Source organism: Tetrao urogallus (genome assembly GCF_951394365.1).
Source record: "Tetrao urogallus genome assembly, chromosome: 6".
Taxonomy (NCBI): domain Eukaryota; kingdom Metazoa; phylum Chordata; class Aves; order Galliformes; family Phasianidae; genus Tetrao; species Tetrao urogallus.
In genome coordinates, this window is record NC_136819.1 from 14,336,351 (window position 1) to 14,354,360 (window position 18,010).

Below are 18,010 nucleotides of genomic sequence, written 5' to 3' on the forward strand. Positions count from 1 at the left end.
TTCCTTGCTAGCTTCTTCCAGTGCCAGTGAGTTGAAGGTAATGTTTCCCAAAGCAGTTAAGTGATCTACAAGCTTAAATCACAAGACCTTTAGGAAACATTACACAGTGTTTTGAATGTCCCTTAACTCAAGAGACAGTTGGCAGAGGCAGCAAGTCTTCCAGGCAGGTGGGTTCCACAGAGGCTGTGGGCTTGCATTTGCACTCCTTTTTCCCCTACCAAATCCTAAAGCACACGGTTTAACATCCTCCCTACCTGGCATGTTGTTCCCATGTTACTAACATCAGTGAGATCTCTGTTCATTTACCTCCTGTGCTGCAAAGCACCAAACAAAGCATTTTCCTCTTTTGGAGAGGTGGTAGCTGAAACTGTCTGTAGTTCCACATCTTTGTCCTGGCGATCCAAGATCTGGGCATTTGGATGTGTTTGTTTCATGGTTAAAGAGGTAAGGGACAGAGCTGAGGGTGGCAAGACAACCACCAGCAGGTGTGTGGATATGTGATTAGTCAAGGTGAGGTATGTACACATGTGAGCTACATCATCCCAACAGTAAATCTACCATGAGCTTTGGGACACGAGTGAGGAAGAAGTCTACAGGTGAACTGTGAGAGGGCAGCTGCGGACAGTGAGCACCTAGCCTGCAGATGTTGCTTGTCTCCACCTGCTGCAATGGTCCAGTTGGCTTTATAAACATAACTCATGCTATGGAGATGTCTTTTGTGGGCAGCAGAGACATTTCTAATGTGTATATTGTCCCATGTAACTCTGGATGTGATGTATCTGCTGCTCCCAGAACTTGCTTTTGCCTGCTCACAGACCTGCAACCCCGGATCTGGGTTCCTTTGGACTTATGCTTGATTAAGAACAGAACACTAAGTAACGAGTGTTACTGGAAAAAAAAACTGCTCCAAAATCAACAGCACATTTCCAGAGAGCCCACTTCTTGATTATGTACCTGGAACACCTTGAAGTCCTGCTAGACCATCTGCAAGCTGCAGGATTCACCCAGCACAGTGAGATGGCATCTTGAGTACCCATTTGTTTTTTGTTTTCTTTCAGAGCTGATATGGAGAACATGCAGGAGGACAGTGGGTTTTGAATGTTCCGTGTCAGATTTTAGCTGTGCAGAACTGGCCATCAGGCAGCAGTTCTGGTGGATATGCAATGCCTTATAGCCTCTGTGGTCACCCAGTGCACAGCCCAGAGCTGTGCCCTAACAAACATATCGTGGGATAGGCTGGAGGAGCAGTTGGGTGTGACTGCATTTGCAATACAAATCATAGTCTTCACTGAAATGGTTCTCCTCCCCTTGTTTCTTTTATCTCTTTTTAAACCAAACTCTGTGTGACTTTTTTTTTTTTTTTAATCTAATTTGCTGTCAGAATTACTGTCTCATCCTAGAAAATTGAAAAGAAAATACAGTATTTTCCCCCCCTTAACTGACAGTCTGGTCTTTCCTTAAGCAGTTTGAGGTGTTGGAGGCCTGGTGTCTCCCAGACCTGAGGGCTCAGTATCGCTGGTAGCTCACTTGTGTGGACTCGTACATGTTTGAGCAGGTTCTCTTGGTTATGGAAATACACTGGCAGGCTGTTAGGTTTCTCGGTTTCTGTGCATTAGAAACAGCATCTGCAGAGTGACGTGACAGTTCTACCTGCTTGCTGCTGGGCCAGTTAGAACAAGCTTTTGCTGGGCTTTGAACAAAATGTGGTCCTGTAGTGACTAAGACAAGACTAATTCCAATGTAAAACCCATTAAGACATGGGGTTTGCATTCCAAGAGTCTGATGATGAAGACCATGGGGTGTTCTCTTTTTTTTGGAATGTAGCAGAAATGCCTTTCTCTTACCTGGCTGAGTGGCTTTTAGTCCTTTACTGCTGTTTGGAAACTGAAGATGATGATGCAGAATGAAGGCCCCATGTGCCAGGTGCAAGATAAGAGCTAATCCCTGCTTTGGAAAAAAACATCTACATAAGTAAGGCGGATGCAGCCAGGTCCCATCCCACTTTCTGAATGCAGATCTAAGCATTCGAAGAGCTTAAATGATTCCCCTACTGGCATGTCCAGAGCCTCTATTCCCCTGAGATGCTCTAATACCCCAATCAACCCCTTTCCTATGTTAAAGGGATGGCTATAACCCAAAAGGATTGGCTGGGTCATGAAAACCAACTGCTCCAAGGGGAGATGTCATTGATAAAATATGAGGGTGTTGTTGTTGCAGTGGTGATCATGCCTGGGCCGTTAATCACGCCGTGTTAGACACGGTGCCTCAGCAGGAACAGTCTCACAGTCTCAGCCTTGATCTTGGCCAAGAAATGGGGAAGCCAAGAGCCAGGCTGTCCTCAGCCAGGCTGTCCTCCCATGCTTTGCCATGGGGAGCAGAAGGCACCTAACCTGTGAGCAGCCTGGACTCAGCCCTGGGTTATATTACCTGCAAATGCTCTGTTTTGCATCAGTTCTCGTTTACTGCACCACCTCTGCAGAACTCCATCTGCGTGACAATTTGATGGCTTACTGCTTATTAAAGTGTCTCCACTAATTCAAAAAGGATAAATATTTTCCTTCCACCTCTCCTCTGCAGCAGGGTGCCTGGTCTGATCCTTCCTCTGCTACCTCTGGGGTTGCCAAAAGGCTGCTTCTCCCCCAGCCCACAGGGAGGGGAGTCAGACCTGTGTTTATGGAGGCAGCGCGCTGCTCTGGCTGGCACAGCAATTTGTTGCGTTCAGAAACTATTTTAATAACCACGAATGACTAAGCACGTTGTTTGGGACTGGTGACTCCTTTTTCCGCTCTTTCTTTGATCTGTTTATTTTTAGGCTCCACGGGGAGGGGAAAAGGAGTAGAGACTGAAAGCCAGAAGACAGGAGAAAGAAACCCAGAGAGAGTGGGACGATGGGATCCACCTTTCCAAGCTGCTGCCCACCTCAGTGCTTGTGAGGCTTGGCAATCCGTTGAAGACTTTCCAGGGTAGAACAGGAGTGAGGTGCCTGTGGTCTTTCTCTGTTGAGAGAAGGAGGGTTGAGTCCTGCTGATGGCCTTCCAGGAGGCTGGAGCAGGATTTGAGGTGGAAGTCTCAGTTCTGACAGTATGTCTTGCAGTACTCCATTGTGCTGTACCATATGCATCTCCAGCATGGGTACGAAATTGTTCTGGGGTAGGAGATACCTTCCTGTTGTGTAGTCCTCGAAGTAGAGGACGCTCTCTCTCACATGCACATGACTTTTAAAAACCCACATAAAATAGGAGTATACAAATAATGCATAATTTTTTATTGTTTTTATTATTCTTATCGTAGAACTAGGATTAGGTTGAGAGGGACCTCAAAGCACAATTTCAGTTCCACCCCCCTTCCCCCTGGGAACAGGGTTGCCACTCACTGGATCAGGTTACCTGGGGCCTCATCCAACCTAGTCTTTAAACCCCTCTTCATGTCAGCGTGTGCCCTCCCCTGTTGGGGCTATGCTTCCAGCACCACCCTGCTGCCTCCTCCACATCCTCTCCCATTTCCTTCTTGCTACTCATCCTCTCTCCTTTGCTGAGAAGAGAGCAGTACACAACTTCTGCAAGATAAACAAACAACAGGCTCATCCTGGGCTGATGTAAACCTGTTGTTTGCGAGTGGAGGAGCCAATGACATGGAAGAACATGAGATACAGGTGGGGCTGTGCCCCATCCAGGCTGGTACCTGTCCCCAGCACCATGAGATGCCTCAGAGGAAAGCCATGAAGGGAATTTGGGATTCAGGAAGCCTTTTGTCTCATCCCTCTGGTAGACACTGGTAGTTACCCATGCCGATGCTGTTGTGTCTCTTAGCCACCTGGTTTGATCTTTGATGTCCCCTGCAGGCTTGGTTGCACCAAATAAACCCGTTGGCCCCTTGTATTTCCCCTTCATTTTTTGCCTTATTTCCCACTGACTATTAAAGACATTGCTCTTCTATGGGACCACGTGGTTCTCTGATGATTGTTTTTGGCTGTGCAGAAGATTTGAGTTTTCACTCTGGGGCTCTGAATGTTTAGCCAATGCCCAGGACCTTGTAATTTGAGAATTAATGGCACAATCAGAAATTTCGTGCTACCCTGCTTGTTTACAGGGCCTACATCCAGGATCCAAGCCAGGACTGCCTGTTGTGTTGGCTTTCCAGTTGGTTCCAACACACACAGTAGCACTGTGGAATTTAGGACCTCCCCAGCCCACCAAGCCACCGGGCAGTGGCATATCCTAGGGTGGGCAGCAACCTGCCTGCAAAAGGTTGCATTGCTGCTCCTGGAGGAGGAATGCTCTGCAAGGTTGCAGGCTGCAAAAAGCTGCACGAGTCAGTCGTTATTCCTTAACTCAGCATGTTGCGGGCAGGCTTAAAGCACTTAGTGAGGATTTCCCTTCCCCTGCAGGTAATGCCTGCATAAGCTTTTATTTTACCCAACTCTTCACAAGCCTTAGTGGCTCATCTGCAGGATTTCTCTGAGCTTTCTCTGCTGCCCTTCTGCAGCTGCCATCACAAAGCCACCTGCACCGGGCTGGCCTGCAGCGTGACATGGTGTGTCCTCCTGAGTGACCTGCCTGTCCCTGCTGCTCTCTGCCACCACAGCACTCAGATTTGGGTTCCCACACAGCCCTTGTGGCACTTGGAGGCCCTTTTTGTAATCCTGTGCCAGTGACCATGGCCAGGTCCTCCTGGCCTCATCTGTCCTTCGTGGCATCCCTACTGCCCACCCTAGAGCAGCCACACACCTTGTACCCATACCATGAGCAGCTCTGCTACTATCACTATCACTTTACCATCCACCCAAGGGCACAAATGGCACTGTTTGCCCCACCTCACCCCATGATTTCCTGCTACGTCCGTGGGAATAAAGTACCATGGTCCCTGTGGGTGACACTGGGGCTGGGGGAACCAGCTGGCTGCTCCTGCCAGGCTGCTCCTCATTCCAGGAGGCACGAGAAGAGCAGTGGGGCCGAGCCCTCCCTCAAGAAGCACACTCGGGGTGCTGCCCACCGCCAAAGTATCCCCCCCCCACCGAAGCTGCCCCCCCCCAATCCCCAGCTCCAGCGGCGAGGAAGAGGCAGTGCTGAGCCGGATATGCTGCGGCTCCCGCAGCCCTCCCTGTAGTGTCCCCGCCGCTCCTCCCGATGCCTTCCGAGGAGACGGATGGACGGACGGACGGGCAGCGAGAGGTGCACCGCTTTCCTAATGGCACGGCTACGGAGGGGGGCGAGGGAGGGGGAGGCAGCCTCTTCCCACCCCCTTCCATATCCCCTGTCCTCATCCCCTTCCTCCTCCTCCTCCTCTTCCTCCTCCTCTCCGGCCACGATATTCACCAAAAGGGAAGGGGGAGCTGCTGGCAGGTGGAAGGGATGGGGGAATGCTGCCCCGGCAGGAATCCCGCAGAGGGGAGGGCTCGGCGAAATAATAACAATAATAACGATAATGACAACAATGATAACAAAACCACGCCGGGAGCGAGAGGGGGGGAGCGGGGAGGACGCGGCGCTGTGCCGCACTGAGCCGCCTCCCGCACTGCTCGGCACAGCCCGACCGCGGCCCCCGCGCTCCCCATCCCGGGATGGGACGGACGGCACAAGGCCCGGACAGACCGACAGCCAGAGGGACAGCCGGAGGGACGGACGGACGGAGGACTGCGGGCGGGGGCAGCGCGGCGGTCTGGCAACTCTCCCCGCAGCGCTCCCCCTCCACCCCGCCCCGCTCTTCCCAAGTGCTTTTTGCGCTTTGATGTGTTGCTTTCTCCTCGCTTCGCCCCGTGATCCCCCCCCTCGCCCCGCTATCCCCACCCGAGATGCGGCCCCGTGCCCCCCTGCGCTGCCCTCCCCTTCCTCCGATCCCCCCCTCCTTCCCTCCGCTGCCCTCTCCCCCGCTCCTCTCCCCGCTCTCTCCTCCATCTCCCGCTCCCTCAGTCTCTCTCCTGCCTCCCCCCCACCTCTCCCCTTTCTTTTTCCCCCCCTTTCTTATCTCCCCCCCCTCCATCCCCATTTCTCACTTCGCCAGGGCAGAGCGCGGTGACGCCGCCACCGCCGCCACCACGGAGAGGACGCAGGACCCTCCCTTGGGCCCCCCGTGCCCTTTCGACGGGGCGGCCTGGGCCCCCCGACCCCCCCCGGGCCCTCAGCAGGGCTGCTTCGCATGCATCGCCAAGCCCCCGGCCCTCCGGCACTCCTCGCCCGTCCTCTCGCCCTCCTCTGCCGCTCAGCTGATGGAGAGCAAGGGCTGCAAAGGGGACAGCCTGCGGCCAGCGGGCCCGTGCAAGCACTCGGTGGAGAAGAAGACCATGACCAACCCCACCACCGTCATCGAGATCTACCCCGACACCAGCGAGGTGAATGACTACTATCTCTGGTCCATCTTCAACTTCGTATACCTCAACTTCTGCTGCCTCGGCTTCATCGCTTTGGCCTATTCTCTGAAAGTGAGTGCTGAGCGCCAGGGGGAGCGCGTTGGGGCTGGGGGTAACTCACATCCGTGCCATCGAAGCAGGAGGTTGCACCACCGGCTGTGGGGATGGGGATGGAGACAGGGAGGTGGCGACGTGGTTTGAAGCTGAAGGTGTTGTTTGGTGGAGAAAGGGCAATTGGACCAAATGCGCCTTCCCAATGGCACATACCACATGGGCATCCTGCACTCTGGCATTCAATCACTTCTTTGGGGCAGGCAGGGACCTGGTAGGATGAGATGCAGCAGCACTGCACTGTGGGGCAGAAGCCGTAGGTGCCATCAGGAAGCACTGTTGGTCAAGTCGTAGTAGGAGAGGTTGCTAGCACAGGGTAATGCTGCCTCTTTGCTTCTTGTCTTATCTCCCACTAAAATCCCCAAAAGATGAAAGCTGTGAGGGGAGCAGCCCGGCTGGGATGTGAGATTCAGCACCGGAGCACCCAGGAGCATCTCAGGAGCTGCCACAGGAAAGGGCCCTGGGCTGCCCTTCCCTTCCTAGAGATGAGCCATACACACCCACAGAGAGCCCACGGCTGTGGGGCAGCCCTGTGTGGGTCACGCTCTGGGGACAGGCAGCCAGCTGACGTGCATTGGCAGCAGCATTTAGCGGGAGGCCAGCATGCAGCCCAGCTTCATCATAGAAACAGATCAATGAACCCCAGGCAGCACCGGGCAGGGAGTGCTGGGCAGCCCTGGGCTCAGCCTGCACCAGTCCCCTGCCTCAGTTTCCCTTCTCTGAGGTTGGGGTTGTCCCTGTGCAGGAAGAATAGAGAGTTAAGGTTTTTCATCTTCAGGGCACCACGTAGCTACACCAGGTCTCCCTGTGGTCCCTGTGCTGCAGGCAGCAGTGGGGTCGGGACGTGCCTGAGCCATCCTGTGAACCAGGGGGTAGGAGAGATTCCCTGGAGGTCTGTGATAGCCGTGGCTCCTTGTCTGAGGGGAACACACAGCCCTTGGAAACAAATTAGCATGGGGCAGATAGGCTGATGGGTGCTGCCCAAGACTGGGCTGGGTGCTGAGACAGAAAGAGGGACAGAACGGAGTCACTGCAACAGTGGCAGCATTAGGTCTAGGCTGAGAGGAGCATTGGGACACTTTGTGCCCTGAGCCCACAGGTGTTTCTGCAGGCACCCCAGCATATGGTAGCACTTCCAGCAGCTTCAGCATGCTCTGACAGTGGGTGCACAACTCAGTACTGAGCTGGTGTGGGGCCTCTGGGTGCCTGTGCTGCTACCTGGGACCTGCCTGTGGTCCTTCAAAAAGATGCCAAAGCAGCTCACCAAGGTATTCAAGCTCTTACACAAAGAGATATATGAAGTCGGGTAGAACGAATGCAATGCTATCCCAGCCAGGCTCTCCATGTGACCCATAAGGAGCTCTGGGTGATACCATGCTGCACGCCTCTCTGTTTCCCCTGTAGTGGGACAGGTGCTTGGCAGCCGTGGCTCTCAGATTATATCCCTCAGGGCTGTTTCTGCACCTCAAGGTCAGTGCGGTGGAGCAGGAGTGCTGTGCCAGCTCAGAGCTGTGTGCACTGGGCTGGGGCAGAGGAGATGAATGGCAGCACCAAGGGAGATGAAGCCCTTTGGTCACCTCCCTGCAGGCTTAGGGCCACTCCAGCACTCTGGGTTCCTTCCCTTTGATCAGAAGGCACTGCTCCAGCTCTCCCGCATTGTGGCTCCACGGGCTGCCCCTCTTCCTAACTCCCAGCAGTAATGAATGGTGCATTGGAGCACGGTGTCAGGAGCTCCTGCTCTGGAGCTCTATCTCTAGAGAGCACCAGGGGAAACCAACAGCTCTCTGAGCACCAATTAGGCAACGAGGCAGGAGCTGGGATAAACTCCACTGCAGGAGCCGTGCTTGGACTGCACTGACATCAAGGCAGCAAGGCTCTCCAGTGGCATTTGGAACCCATCCGGCAACCCGTGTGGCTGCTCTCAGAGCTTTGCTGCCAGCAAGGCGTGAGGCACATGGTGATACGATGGCTGGATTTGCTCCCGGCTGATCTGCGGAGCAAATAAACCACAGGATTCGCTCCAGAGCAAAAAGCTCCTTACGCGCAGGGAAGCAGAGCGCTGTGTGGGAAATGGGTTTACAGCCAAACCAGCCTCTTCCCAAAGCGTGCCTCCACCAGCTGCAGGCTGAATACTGAGCACAGGCTGCCTTCAGCATGGCCTCATTAGAGTCGTTATCAGCAAACCATTTGTCTCCTTGGGAAAGCTGACACAGCACTGGTACCCACCCGCAAGCTCCTGCTCCTGAGTGAGAGCTGCGCCTGAAAGCTGAGATGGGAAGTGGGAAAGGAATGGGAAGGGTGGGGATGGAACGAGGAGACAGCATGTAGCATTGGTGGAAGAGGAATGGAGGGAGGTGAATGTGTGATGGGGCTGAAGGAGGGGAAGGGAGTAGCCTTGAATGGGGTGGATCTCCAGCACAGCCTTCAAAGTGCTTTGGGGAAACTCCCCAGTCAGCAGATGTGGGATAACCACCCTCACCTATCAGCTATCTCCATAAGAAGGGCCAGGATCCCAGGATAACTTCAGGCAAGGTGGGGAGGATCAAAGTGAAGATGATAAGAAAAGTGTCTGGGACTGAGACAGCACCTGATCCGGGGTCAGGGTGTTTATATGGACCTGGGGACCTGTCCTCACTTTGGGAAGGAAGGAGACAGCTTCCAGGCTCAGACTGCAAGCAGTCTGGAGCAGGAAACACCTTTTCATTATGCTTGTGTGCCACAGGGACTCCGTCACTCACCTGGAACTCACAGGCAATGTAAATGATAGTGGCCAATATGGGATATTTGCATAAGGATGACAGCTGAAGTCATAAGGTGTGTGGGAAATTAATAAGGGAGGAGAGGAAAGGACTACGCCAAAGGGCTTGGTGAGAATAAGAGATGCATGCAACCAAGGAGGCTGGGGGCAAAGCTAAGGGCAAGAGAAAAGATGTGGGCTGCAGGTGATAGAGAACATGGGGAGAGCACCACTTCCTGTGGGGTCTGCAGGAGCAGGTGGATGGGAAAAGAAGACACCAGGGGCCCACCAGGAGGGGGAAGGAGCCTAAAGCAAGGTTAAATCAGGGGCATTGCCAGGAAGGGAAGGGAAAAGGAGATGGAGGGGCCAGGGAGAAGGTAAGATGTTGAGAGATGGTGTGTAGCATGGGAAAGAATGAAAGGTGGGAGCACTAGGAGCGAGCTAGGAGAGAGTTCCAGGGAAGGGAGAAGCAGAAGGTGAGGAGGCGTGGAGATCTCAGGGCAGGAATACCAGGTCCCACAAGGGCACAGCAAGCAGAAGAGTGCAGAGCCCAGAGCACCAGCCCCACTGGTCTGCATGGGTCAGGATCCTCACCATGATGAAGTCACCATTCCTGGAGGTGTTCAAGAGCTGTGTGGATGTAGCACTGAGGGATGTGGCTCAGTGGGCATGGTGGGGATGGGTTGAGGGTTGGACTTGGTGGTCTTTTCCAACCTGAATGATTGTGTGACTGTATGAATGTATGAAGAGGAGGATGCCTTGGGGCTGCCCTTCACTTCAAGGTGCCCACTCCAGCAAACTGGAGCTTCGCATCTCTCCAGTCTTTTGGGAGGATGCAAAACCCACAGAACAATTCCTGAGGTGACCCATCCTGGGCACAGAGCTGCCACAAAGGGCAGCAGGATTGCCACCTTCCCTGAGGTCACATCCCATCCAGGCAGGCTACCAAGCCAAGCATAGTGTGTGATGGCCACAGCATGGTATTGAGCTGGGACTCCCCTGGCATCCACTCAGTGCCAAGACATAGAGAAAAGGCTTCTGCCAATGCCTGACTGCTGTACAGGTCCTTGTGCACTCGGCTGGCCCCACTGCTGCTGGCTGTGCTCAGAGCCCTGCAGGAAGGGCAGCACATTGGTGTGAAGCTGCATGGCCCAGAAGGACAGAGGGGTCCAGCAGCCTGTCCCTGTGCTGGGCAAGTGGCATCAAGCTTCCAGGAGAGCACTGCAGGAGGAAGAGAGAAAAAAAAAGTGGCTGAGACGTGGGCTGAATGCGGCACAGGATGTTTGCAGAAAGCTCCTGGTCGATAAGAGGTTTTTTATGTTTCTAGGAGGACTCTGAGGCTGCTGCAGGATTTCACAGCCTGCCACCGACACCTAGCGTTCAGCCAGCAGCACCTTGCTCATGATAGCAAGCACGGGGGGTGAGCGGGAGCGCAGCTCCAGAGCCCTCTGGCACTGAGCGAGCAGCACCGCACACGCTGCACCATCCCAAGGGTGCCGCCAACACGATGTGGGAAATTGGGCAAAATTCTCTGGTGCCACGTCCTCTGTGCTCCGGGTGCTGAGTGCCATCTGCGAGAGGTCTGGCGACGGGGATGTGGCCGTGCTGGAAAGGAATGGAGCGCATTCCAGGGGTGAGCATCGCCATCCCTGCCTGGTGATGCCACCTGTTGTCTGGCGATGCCATCCAGGGCTTGGCGAGGCCATCTATCATCTAGCGATGCCATCCGCTGCCTGGCAGTGCCACCTGCTGCCTGCTCATGTCATCGCTACTCCTGGCAGCCTGGAGGAAGTGGGGACGAGCAGGTGACATGGACGCGGGAAGTCTATGCTTGTCCTAGCCTGTAGGATAACAAGGACAGCACCCGTGCTGTAAGGTTCATAGAATGGTTTGAGTTGGAAGGGACCCTTAAAAGCCATCTGGTCCAACTCCCCTGCAGTGAACGGGGAAACCTACAACTCAGTCAGGAGCTCAGAGCCCTGTCCAGCCTGACCTTGAATGATTCTAAGGATGGGGCATTGCACCTCTTGGGCAACCTATTCCAAGCTGGGAAGTGCCCTATGGTACCTTGCTCCAGCTGGTGTAAACCCCAGAGCTGCCAGGATGTCATGGCATGACGGGAGAGTCCATCAGCACCCAGATCTCTCTGGAGATGCCTTATTACTTTTATTACATCATTTTATTACATAGTATCACAGCACATCTCGCAGTTAATTTTGTTTTTCTGCCTCAGGTCCGGGATAAGAAACTCCTCAATGACTTAAATGGTGCAGTGGAAGATGCCAAGACAGCCCGGCTTTTTAACATCACCAGCTCAGCCCTTGCCACCTTCTGTATCATCCTCATCTTCATCTTCCTGCGGTACCCCCTCACTGATTACTAGCAGGAGGCCAACAGCAGCACTGCCGCCAAGATGCCTCTATGCCAGAAGTGTCTGCAGTTGTTTCCTGTAGCAAGGACACGAGAGTAAAACAACCCCATCGTGATGGCAAAAAAAAGTAAAAAATAAAAAATAAAAAAAGAATAATAAGAATAATTTAAAAAAAAAGTCAAAAAAGTAAATACAAAAATAAAAAATAAATGAGTTTATCAGCCCAGGCAAGCGTACTCTTCCTGCTCGTAAACAGTATGTGGACTGCTGTAGGAAAGGGTTTCACTTTTGCAATTGTATAGGAAGGAAAAGAGACCAAGAAGATCTTACTTCATGGCAAATGGAGCTGTGTAATGTGAGTGTGCAAAGCTGAGAGCTAAATGTGGGGCCAGATGCATGGCCATAGAGGGCTTTGGGCTACAAGACAGGGCTGGGAGGAAGGCGGCATGCCCAAGGTCAGTGGGATGGCCAAGGCTCAGAGCATATCAGATGCTTTCAAACTGCCCCACAGCATTCTGTTGTTTTCCTTCCGTGATGCAGTTCTACTGAATTTAATTCATGTGTTGAGATAACCATCCCGGAGGGCTGAGTGTTAGGGTGTTGGTGTCAGAGAGCCCCAATGCCTCCAGGTCAACCCCAGTGCATTAAGGGGCAAATTTCTCCTTGGGATCACCCAGCAGTGTTGAGGACAAAGGCATCTCCGGAGAACTCCATGTGCTCTGTGAACCAAGTGCTACTGTATTTCCGTAACACGGTCAATAAAGATACCTCTGATATCTGCTGCTGCTGGGTCAATTATCATAGCATCATCGAATCATTAAAGGATGGAAAAGACCTCTAAGATCACCAAGGTCCACTCACAACCCATCCCCACCATGCCCACTGGCCATGTTCCTCAGTGCCACATCTCCACTGTTCTTGAACACCCCTAGGGATGGTGACCCCTGTTTCTCAGGTTGGTCTCCCCTCTTTTTGCACAAAGACAGAAAGGATGGACAATGCTGCATGCTAGGGAAGGGACAAGATGAATCATCCACATTCGATGTGCAGCTTAAAAAAGCACCTTGTATTTCTTGAGTTTTTAAGATGAGAGAGCTGAGGGGAAGCTACATATCCCCGAGCCTTTGGGATATGCCAGTCTCCGGGGATGGCTGAAGAGATAGGGCAAAGAAGCAGAGAATCGCAGCTCACTGGCAAGAGACAATGCCTGTGTCCCCGGCAGCTGCTTAAGGGAGTGTCAGGCAGGGATGAGGGATGCAGGAGGACGTGTGCCAGGTTGGAGAGCCAGGACTGCGCTGACCCCTGCAATGCTCAATCGGCGTCGGGCAGAGCCAAGGCAGCCGGGAGGCAGGCTCCCCCCACCGGTGGTACAAGAATGAAGAGCTGTAGTCTGAACCTTTGGCTCTCCAGGCTGCACGAAACGTCAGCTCTGTGCCATCAGCCCCAAGTCATAGCATGAACAAATGGTCAGGCCTGGGATAAAATACAGCTCCCTGACCTCTTTTCTAATTGCATATGCTGCAGCTGTCTCATCTTCAGGTGTAAAATGAGCTCCTCAGCACACGGCAATGCCTGCTCTGTTTCTCTTCCCTTCACTGAGACTTTTCCAGCCTTGTTGCACCAGGAGGAGGCATACACTCCAGAGGAGAAATGTGGGACAAGGTGATGAAGCATGTCAGCAGCAGGACGGTGCCCTCAGGGACACCAGTGCTGCCCAGAGCTCCTCTGCACTTCATCTATGGGCAAAGTGATGGGCCTTTGTCTTGACCTCTTAAAGTCCAACAAGGAGAAGGGCAGAGTCCTTGAGCTTTGCCCTGGTGATCACCTCATAGGTGGTTTTCTATGTGGAGAGCCCCGGCTTGGCATGCAGGAGCAAGGTTGCTCAGATACAGGCAGAGCTGAAACAAAGCTGGATGCAACCCAGAGCCATCCCTCCTGCCTCTAACAAGTGTGACAAATGAGTGCCACCTTCTCTTCCTCCACGGGCTGCCCCAGTCAAGGGAGGGCGGTTGCTGCTGTAATGAACCAGGGGAATATTGCACTGACGCTGCAGCATTTTTCATGCATCACCTGCCAGGCTGGGCTATTATTAGCACCACTGTGCTTATTATTTGCTGCCAAGAACACCCACGTTTGGTGAGGCATCTCCGTGTAAACGCTGCAGCAGGGCCGAGGTGCACCAAAACCTGCAGAGGGATTGATCACCCCTTCTTTGTTTCAGCTCAGAAGGAACACGGGAATGAAAAGCAGCAGCCAAATATCACTGTGATTTCTTTTTTCAGTGGTGTGGGAACATTCTGGAGAGGGAGAGCTTGCCAAGGCTGCCATCAGCACGGCAGAAGGAAAGATTTGGTGCTACTGCTCTGCCTTTTCACTTCTGCCACTCGCAGCTCTGCTGGGCTCACTCCAGCTCACACCTTTTCTTGGCTGAGAAGATGCAGCCTCTGTTGCATTCAGCAGCAAAAGCAACAACTGAACAGAGGGGTGGGAGAGAGGAACCGTCAGATGCCTGAGAAGCCTTTTGAATTCAGGAAGGAAGGATGGTTACATCGTCACGTGATGATTTCACTGCACTCCCCAGCAGCACATCAGGAGACCAAGAGGTGGCTCTGGGCAGTCTCCTGAAGTCTCTCTATGGGACCTCACAGGGAGAAGGGTGCCCTCGTGTGTAAGCATATGCCACACACTTACGCAAGCCCGAGGCTCAGCGCTGCCACCTCCGCATAGAGGCTGCCAAGCCAGTTTGCAGGCAAATCCCAGCTGGGTTGAACTGGTTTGGATTTCCTCCCAGCAGCAACCGTGACCCCGTGGCTCTTCTACGTCAATGAGTTGACTGCAAGAAATAGGGCAGAAGGGAGAGCAGAGCTGGCACCCAGTTTGGGTAATGACGTTCAGCCCGGCTCCAGCATTCTCAGCTTCCCACAGGGTGAGCGAGCAGCCCCTATTTTGCACGAGGCAGTGCTGGAGCCCCGACACCCAAAATCTCTGTGTGTTCCCTCCAGTGCTGCTCCACTGGGCTTTGTGAGCTGGAGCTGCCCCTTTGCTCAGTGCCATCAGGTCTCGGTTCAGGGTTAGGGTGCAGCTGGAGTCCTGCAGATGCAGGGGAGCAGCGGGGTGCTGGTGGGTCTGCCTGCTGCTCCAGGCAGGATGGATGCTGCACAGTGAGCCCCACAGTGCCCAGCTCACCATGCAGGAAGGGTGGGAGGCACAGATGGCAGCAGATGCTCTCATCACTGAAACCGATTTCTGCAGCATAGAAAACAAAACAAAAAAAAACCCTAGCAACTGATGAGCAGCTGAACAAAACTCTGCACGGGGTAGGAAGAAAGAGTCCAGTGCTGAGAGCCCTCAGCCCCGTGCAGAGCTGTCCTCACAGAGCCTCCAGCATCCTGCAGCATGATTGCTCCGTGCCCAGTACAAAGGTCCTGCTCCTCCCATCCCCTGACTTTGACTCATGCTCTGTGCAGAGGGATTTTATTCAGCATGCGTTTTGCTGCTTTTTCCCCTTTATTCCTCAGGCAGAGCTGCAGAGCTATGGCTGCAGCACACAGCCAATAAATGGCACTGTGCGTATCTCCAGCATCACACTCCCCACAGCACTGTCTGCCTCCAGCAGCCGAGCACAGGTTGATGCTGAAAGCAGTTCTTTGGGTGTTTAGAACAACAATGGATCGGGGGAAAAGCCTCTTGTTGGACTCATTGCTTTGGCAGAAATCTGCTTAGTTTGAGTTTTGCGCTTGGCTTGAGATGGCAATTACGGGTCTTGGAAAACGTTTGAGCAAAAATTACGATGTGTGCAAGCATACTTTGCATTCAAAACACATTGCTAGGATGCAACCAATCTTCAGGTGTGCTGGAATATGAGAAAAAGAGGGGGAAAAAAAGAAAAAAAAAAAACCAACCATCCAAACCAAAATGAGGCAAATGGGGCAAATTGTCCCTCAAGAGGTTTTTATCCAAAGCAGAGCACCTCCCTCCAGCAAGGAGCAAGCGGCCACAGCATCGCTGCTCGGCACAAAGCGGGGGGGACCCGGTCCCGGCAATGACAACGGCCGCACATCTGGTGCCCGGCAGCGCGGCGCTGCTTTGTTCTGCCACCGCGGCACCATCCCGGCCTTCCCCCATCGCCTCCCCCGCTAACATCGGGTGCTGCCGGGCCCCTGGGGCCGTACGGGACACCGAGCCTTTCTGTCCACCTCCCCTCCTCTCCTCCCGTTTGCCGCCACGGAAATGCTTTGCGGGTCGGATCTGACCCCGGGCCGGGACGGCGGTGTGTCAGAGCCGGGTTTGGAGAGAAGCTGCCGAAACGCCTTCCCTTCTAACACGGCGGAGCGACCCCGGTGTGCAGGGGTTTCCGCACCCATCCGCTTCGCACTGATTCTTGCAGCAGGAGAACCGAGGCTCAGGGCTAACAAACCAGCCTCGGTGATCTCCGAGACCCCGCGCACCCGGAGAGAAGAGAGCTAATTCCGAACACTCGGCATCCGCACGGGCGGCGGAGAGGTCGGCTCCCTCGATTTCATAAGCGCCAACAAAAGCCTAAAGCTCCTAAACCCTAATCGGCCGCTAAAGCCGGAGCCGCCGCAAGGATAGAACCGCGCAGCGGGGCGCGCCAGGTGGGCCAGGTGGGTCACGTGACTCGCCGAGCCCCGCGGGCAGCAGCGCCCTCTACCCGAGCCGCGGCTCCGCGCCGCTCCGCGCCCGCGGGGTGACGTCACCCTGCTCTGCGCCTCCCGCGCTGATTGGCTGCGGGTGACGTCAACGCTGTCTTTTTTTTTTTTTTTTTTTTTTTTTTAAATCCCTCTCCCCCCCCCCCCCCCCCCCTCCTCCCCCCTTCTTTTCTCCTTCCCCCCCTTCCTCTTCCCCCCCCCGAGGTATGACCTCATCGCCGGCGCATTCCCGGCTCGCGGAGCAGCGCGGAGCAGCGCGGAGCTCGGCCGCTGCGCGGCATGCGGGCCCTGCGGAGAGGCGCGGCCGTCCGCGCCCGCCGCACCGGGTCAGTGTGAGCCGAGCCGGAACGGGCCGGGAGGGGATTGCCTTGCAGGGAGAAGGGCGCGGTGCGGCCGCTTGTGCGGAATGGAGCCGCGGAAGGGCTGGGGGAGGCTCTGTCCTGTTGGAAATACCCGCACCTTGCTTTTATTATCCGTAGGGCTTTGGGGTTTCAAGTGCGGGTGGGATCGTTTCGAAGCAAGCGTTAATAAAAAAAACACTTGCGGGAGAGTGGGTGGGCGCAGGTGGGAGCGGAGCATCCCCGGCCGCGGTGCGGGGCGGTACCTCGGGGTTGCGCGGTGCGGGGCCAAGGGGGGTACGGGAGCCGTGGTGACAGCGCTGTGGTTTTCCGATGCCGCCGTTGCGCACCCGGCTGCGAGAGGAGCCGCGTTGGGCTGCGCGGTCCGTACGGCGCTGCGCTGCCGCGGGCTCCGGAGGCGCGGCGGACGGTGAGCGCGTTGTGCGCCCCGCTCAGTTCGTCCCCTCCGTCCTCCCCTGTACGCGCCGACCGGCCGTCATCTCCCCCGTTCTCGGACGAGCCTCTGAGTGCGGAACGCCGGTCGGTTTCCCCGAGCTCGGCGATGATTTCCCTTATTGATAAATAAGTTCCTTCTCCTTCCTGCTCTGCCCCCCCACCCCGCACACGCACACCCCTTTCTCCTCCCCCAAAATTAAATTCCTGAGCAACAGCAAAAGCTGATGTCAGTGCCTCGGCTCACATCGGGAAGCTCCGCGCAGGTCGGTGAGGTGCGGGTTGTTACGGGGAGGACGCGCCGCGGTGCGGGTTCCTTGCGGACGTTTGGGTTTTCTAGGCACCGTATTGCGGTGCCACCCGTGGTTCCTAGGCGGGGAGCCCAGCCCTGCCCCGGGCACGAGTGACCCGCCGTGATTTGGAGCATAAAGGCACGGACTCCTTCTAGCAGCCATTGGCAACCTCAGGGAGATGCTGAGCGCTTTGCCCGCAGCCCGGGGCCGCGGTAACCTTGTGGGCAGCTCCAGGAGCCCTGCGCGATGCTCACCGCATTGTCTGCACCCGAGCTGTGCTGCGCAGGGCTCGGGCACGGTTGCAGCTTTGTGTTGGAAGGTCCGGGTGTGCGGTGCTCGTGGGTTTGGGCTCGGCGGCGCTGCGCAGGGCTCTGCAGAAGAGGTTGCTTGGGTTCGGGGCCGGTTCCCGGATTGCCTTTGTGTTTGCTTGTGATGATTCCCAAAGCAAAATGAGCTCTGTGCCAAGAAAACTCTCATACCTATAGCTGGCTGCATTTAGGGCTTCCTGCTAAGATACCTCCAAGGTCTCTGCAGATGTATTCTTGCCAGTTCTGATGTGTGCAGCCGTGCTTTGCCCCAACAGGCTTTGAACCCCCATGGGTTGTTGCCCTTTCCTTAATGCAGATCAGTGGCTGGGGGGACCTGGTACTAGTGTTGCAAGGTGGCTGAGCCCTGTAGGAGTGCTGACTGC

At 54.9% G+C, this 18,010-nt stretch overlaps 1 protein-coding gene across 1 annotated transcript; it reads left to right on the top strand.

Annotated features, from left to right (window-relative positions):
* Positions 1-5,145: 5,145 nt before the first annotated feature.
* On the top strand, positions 5,146-11,577 carry IFITM10 (interferon induced transmembrane protein 10; the record flags this gene model as incomplete). Its single annotated transcript, XM_079537647.1, has 3 exons — positions 5,146-5,171; positions 6,001-6,418; positions 11,428-11,577. 3 exons carry the CDS (start codon positions 5,146-5,148, stop codon positions 11,575-11,577), a joined length of 594 nt encoding a protein of 197 aa, XP_079393773.1.
* Positions 11,578-18,010: the final 6,433 nt, after the last annotated feature.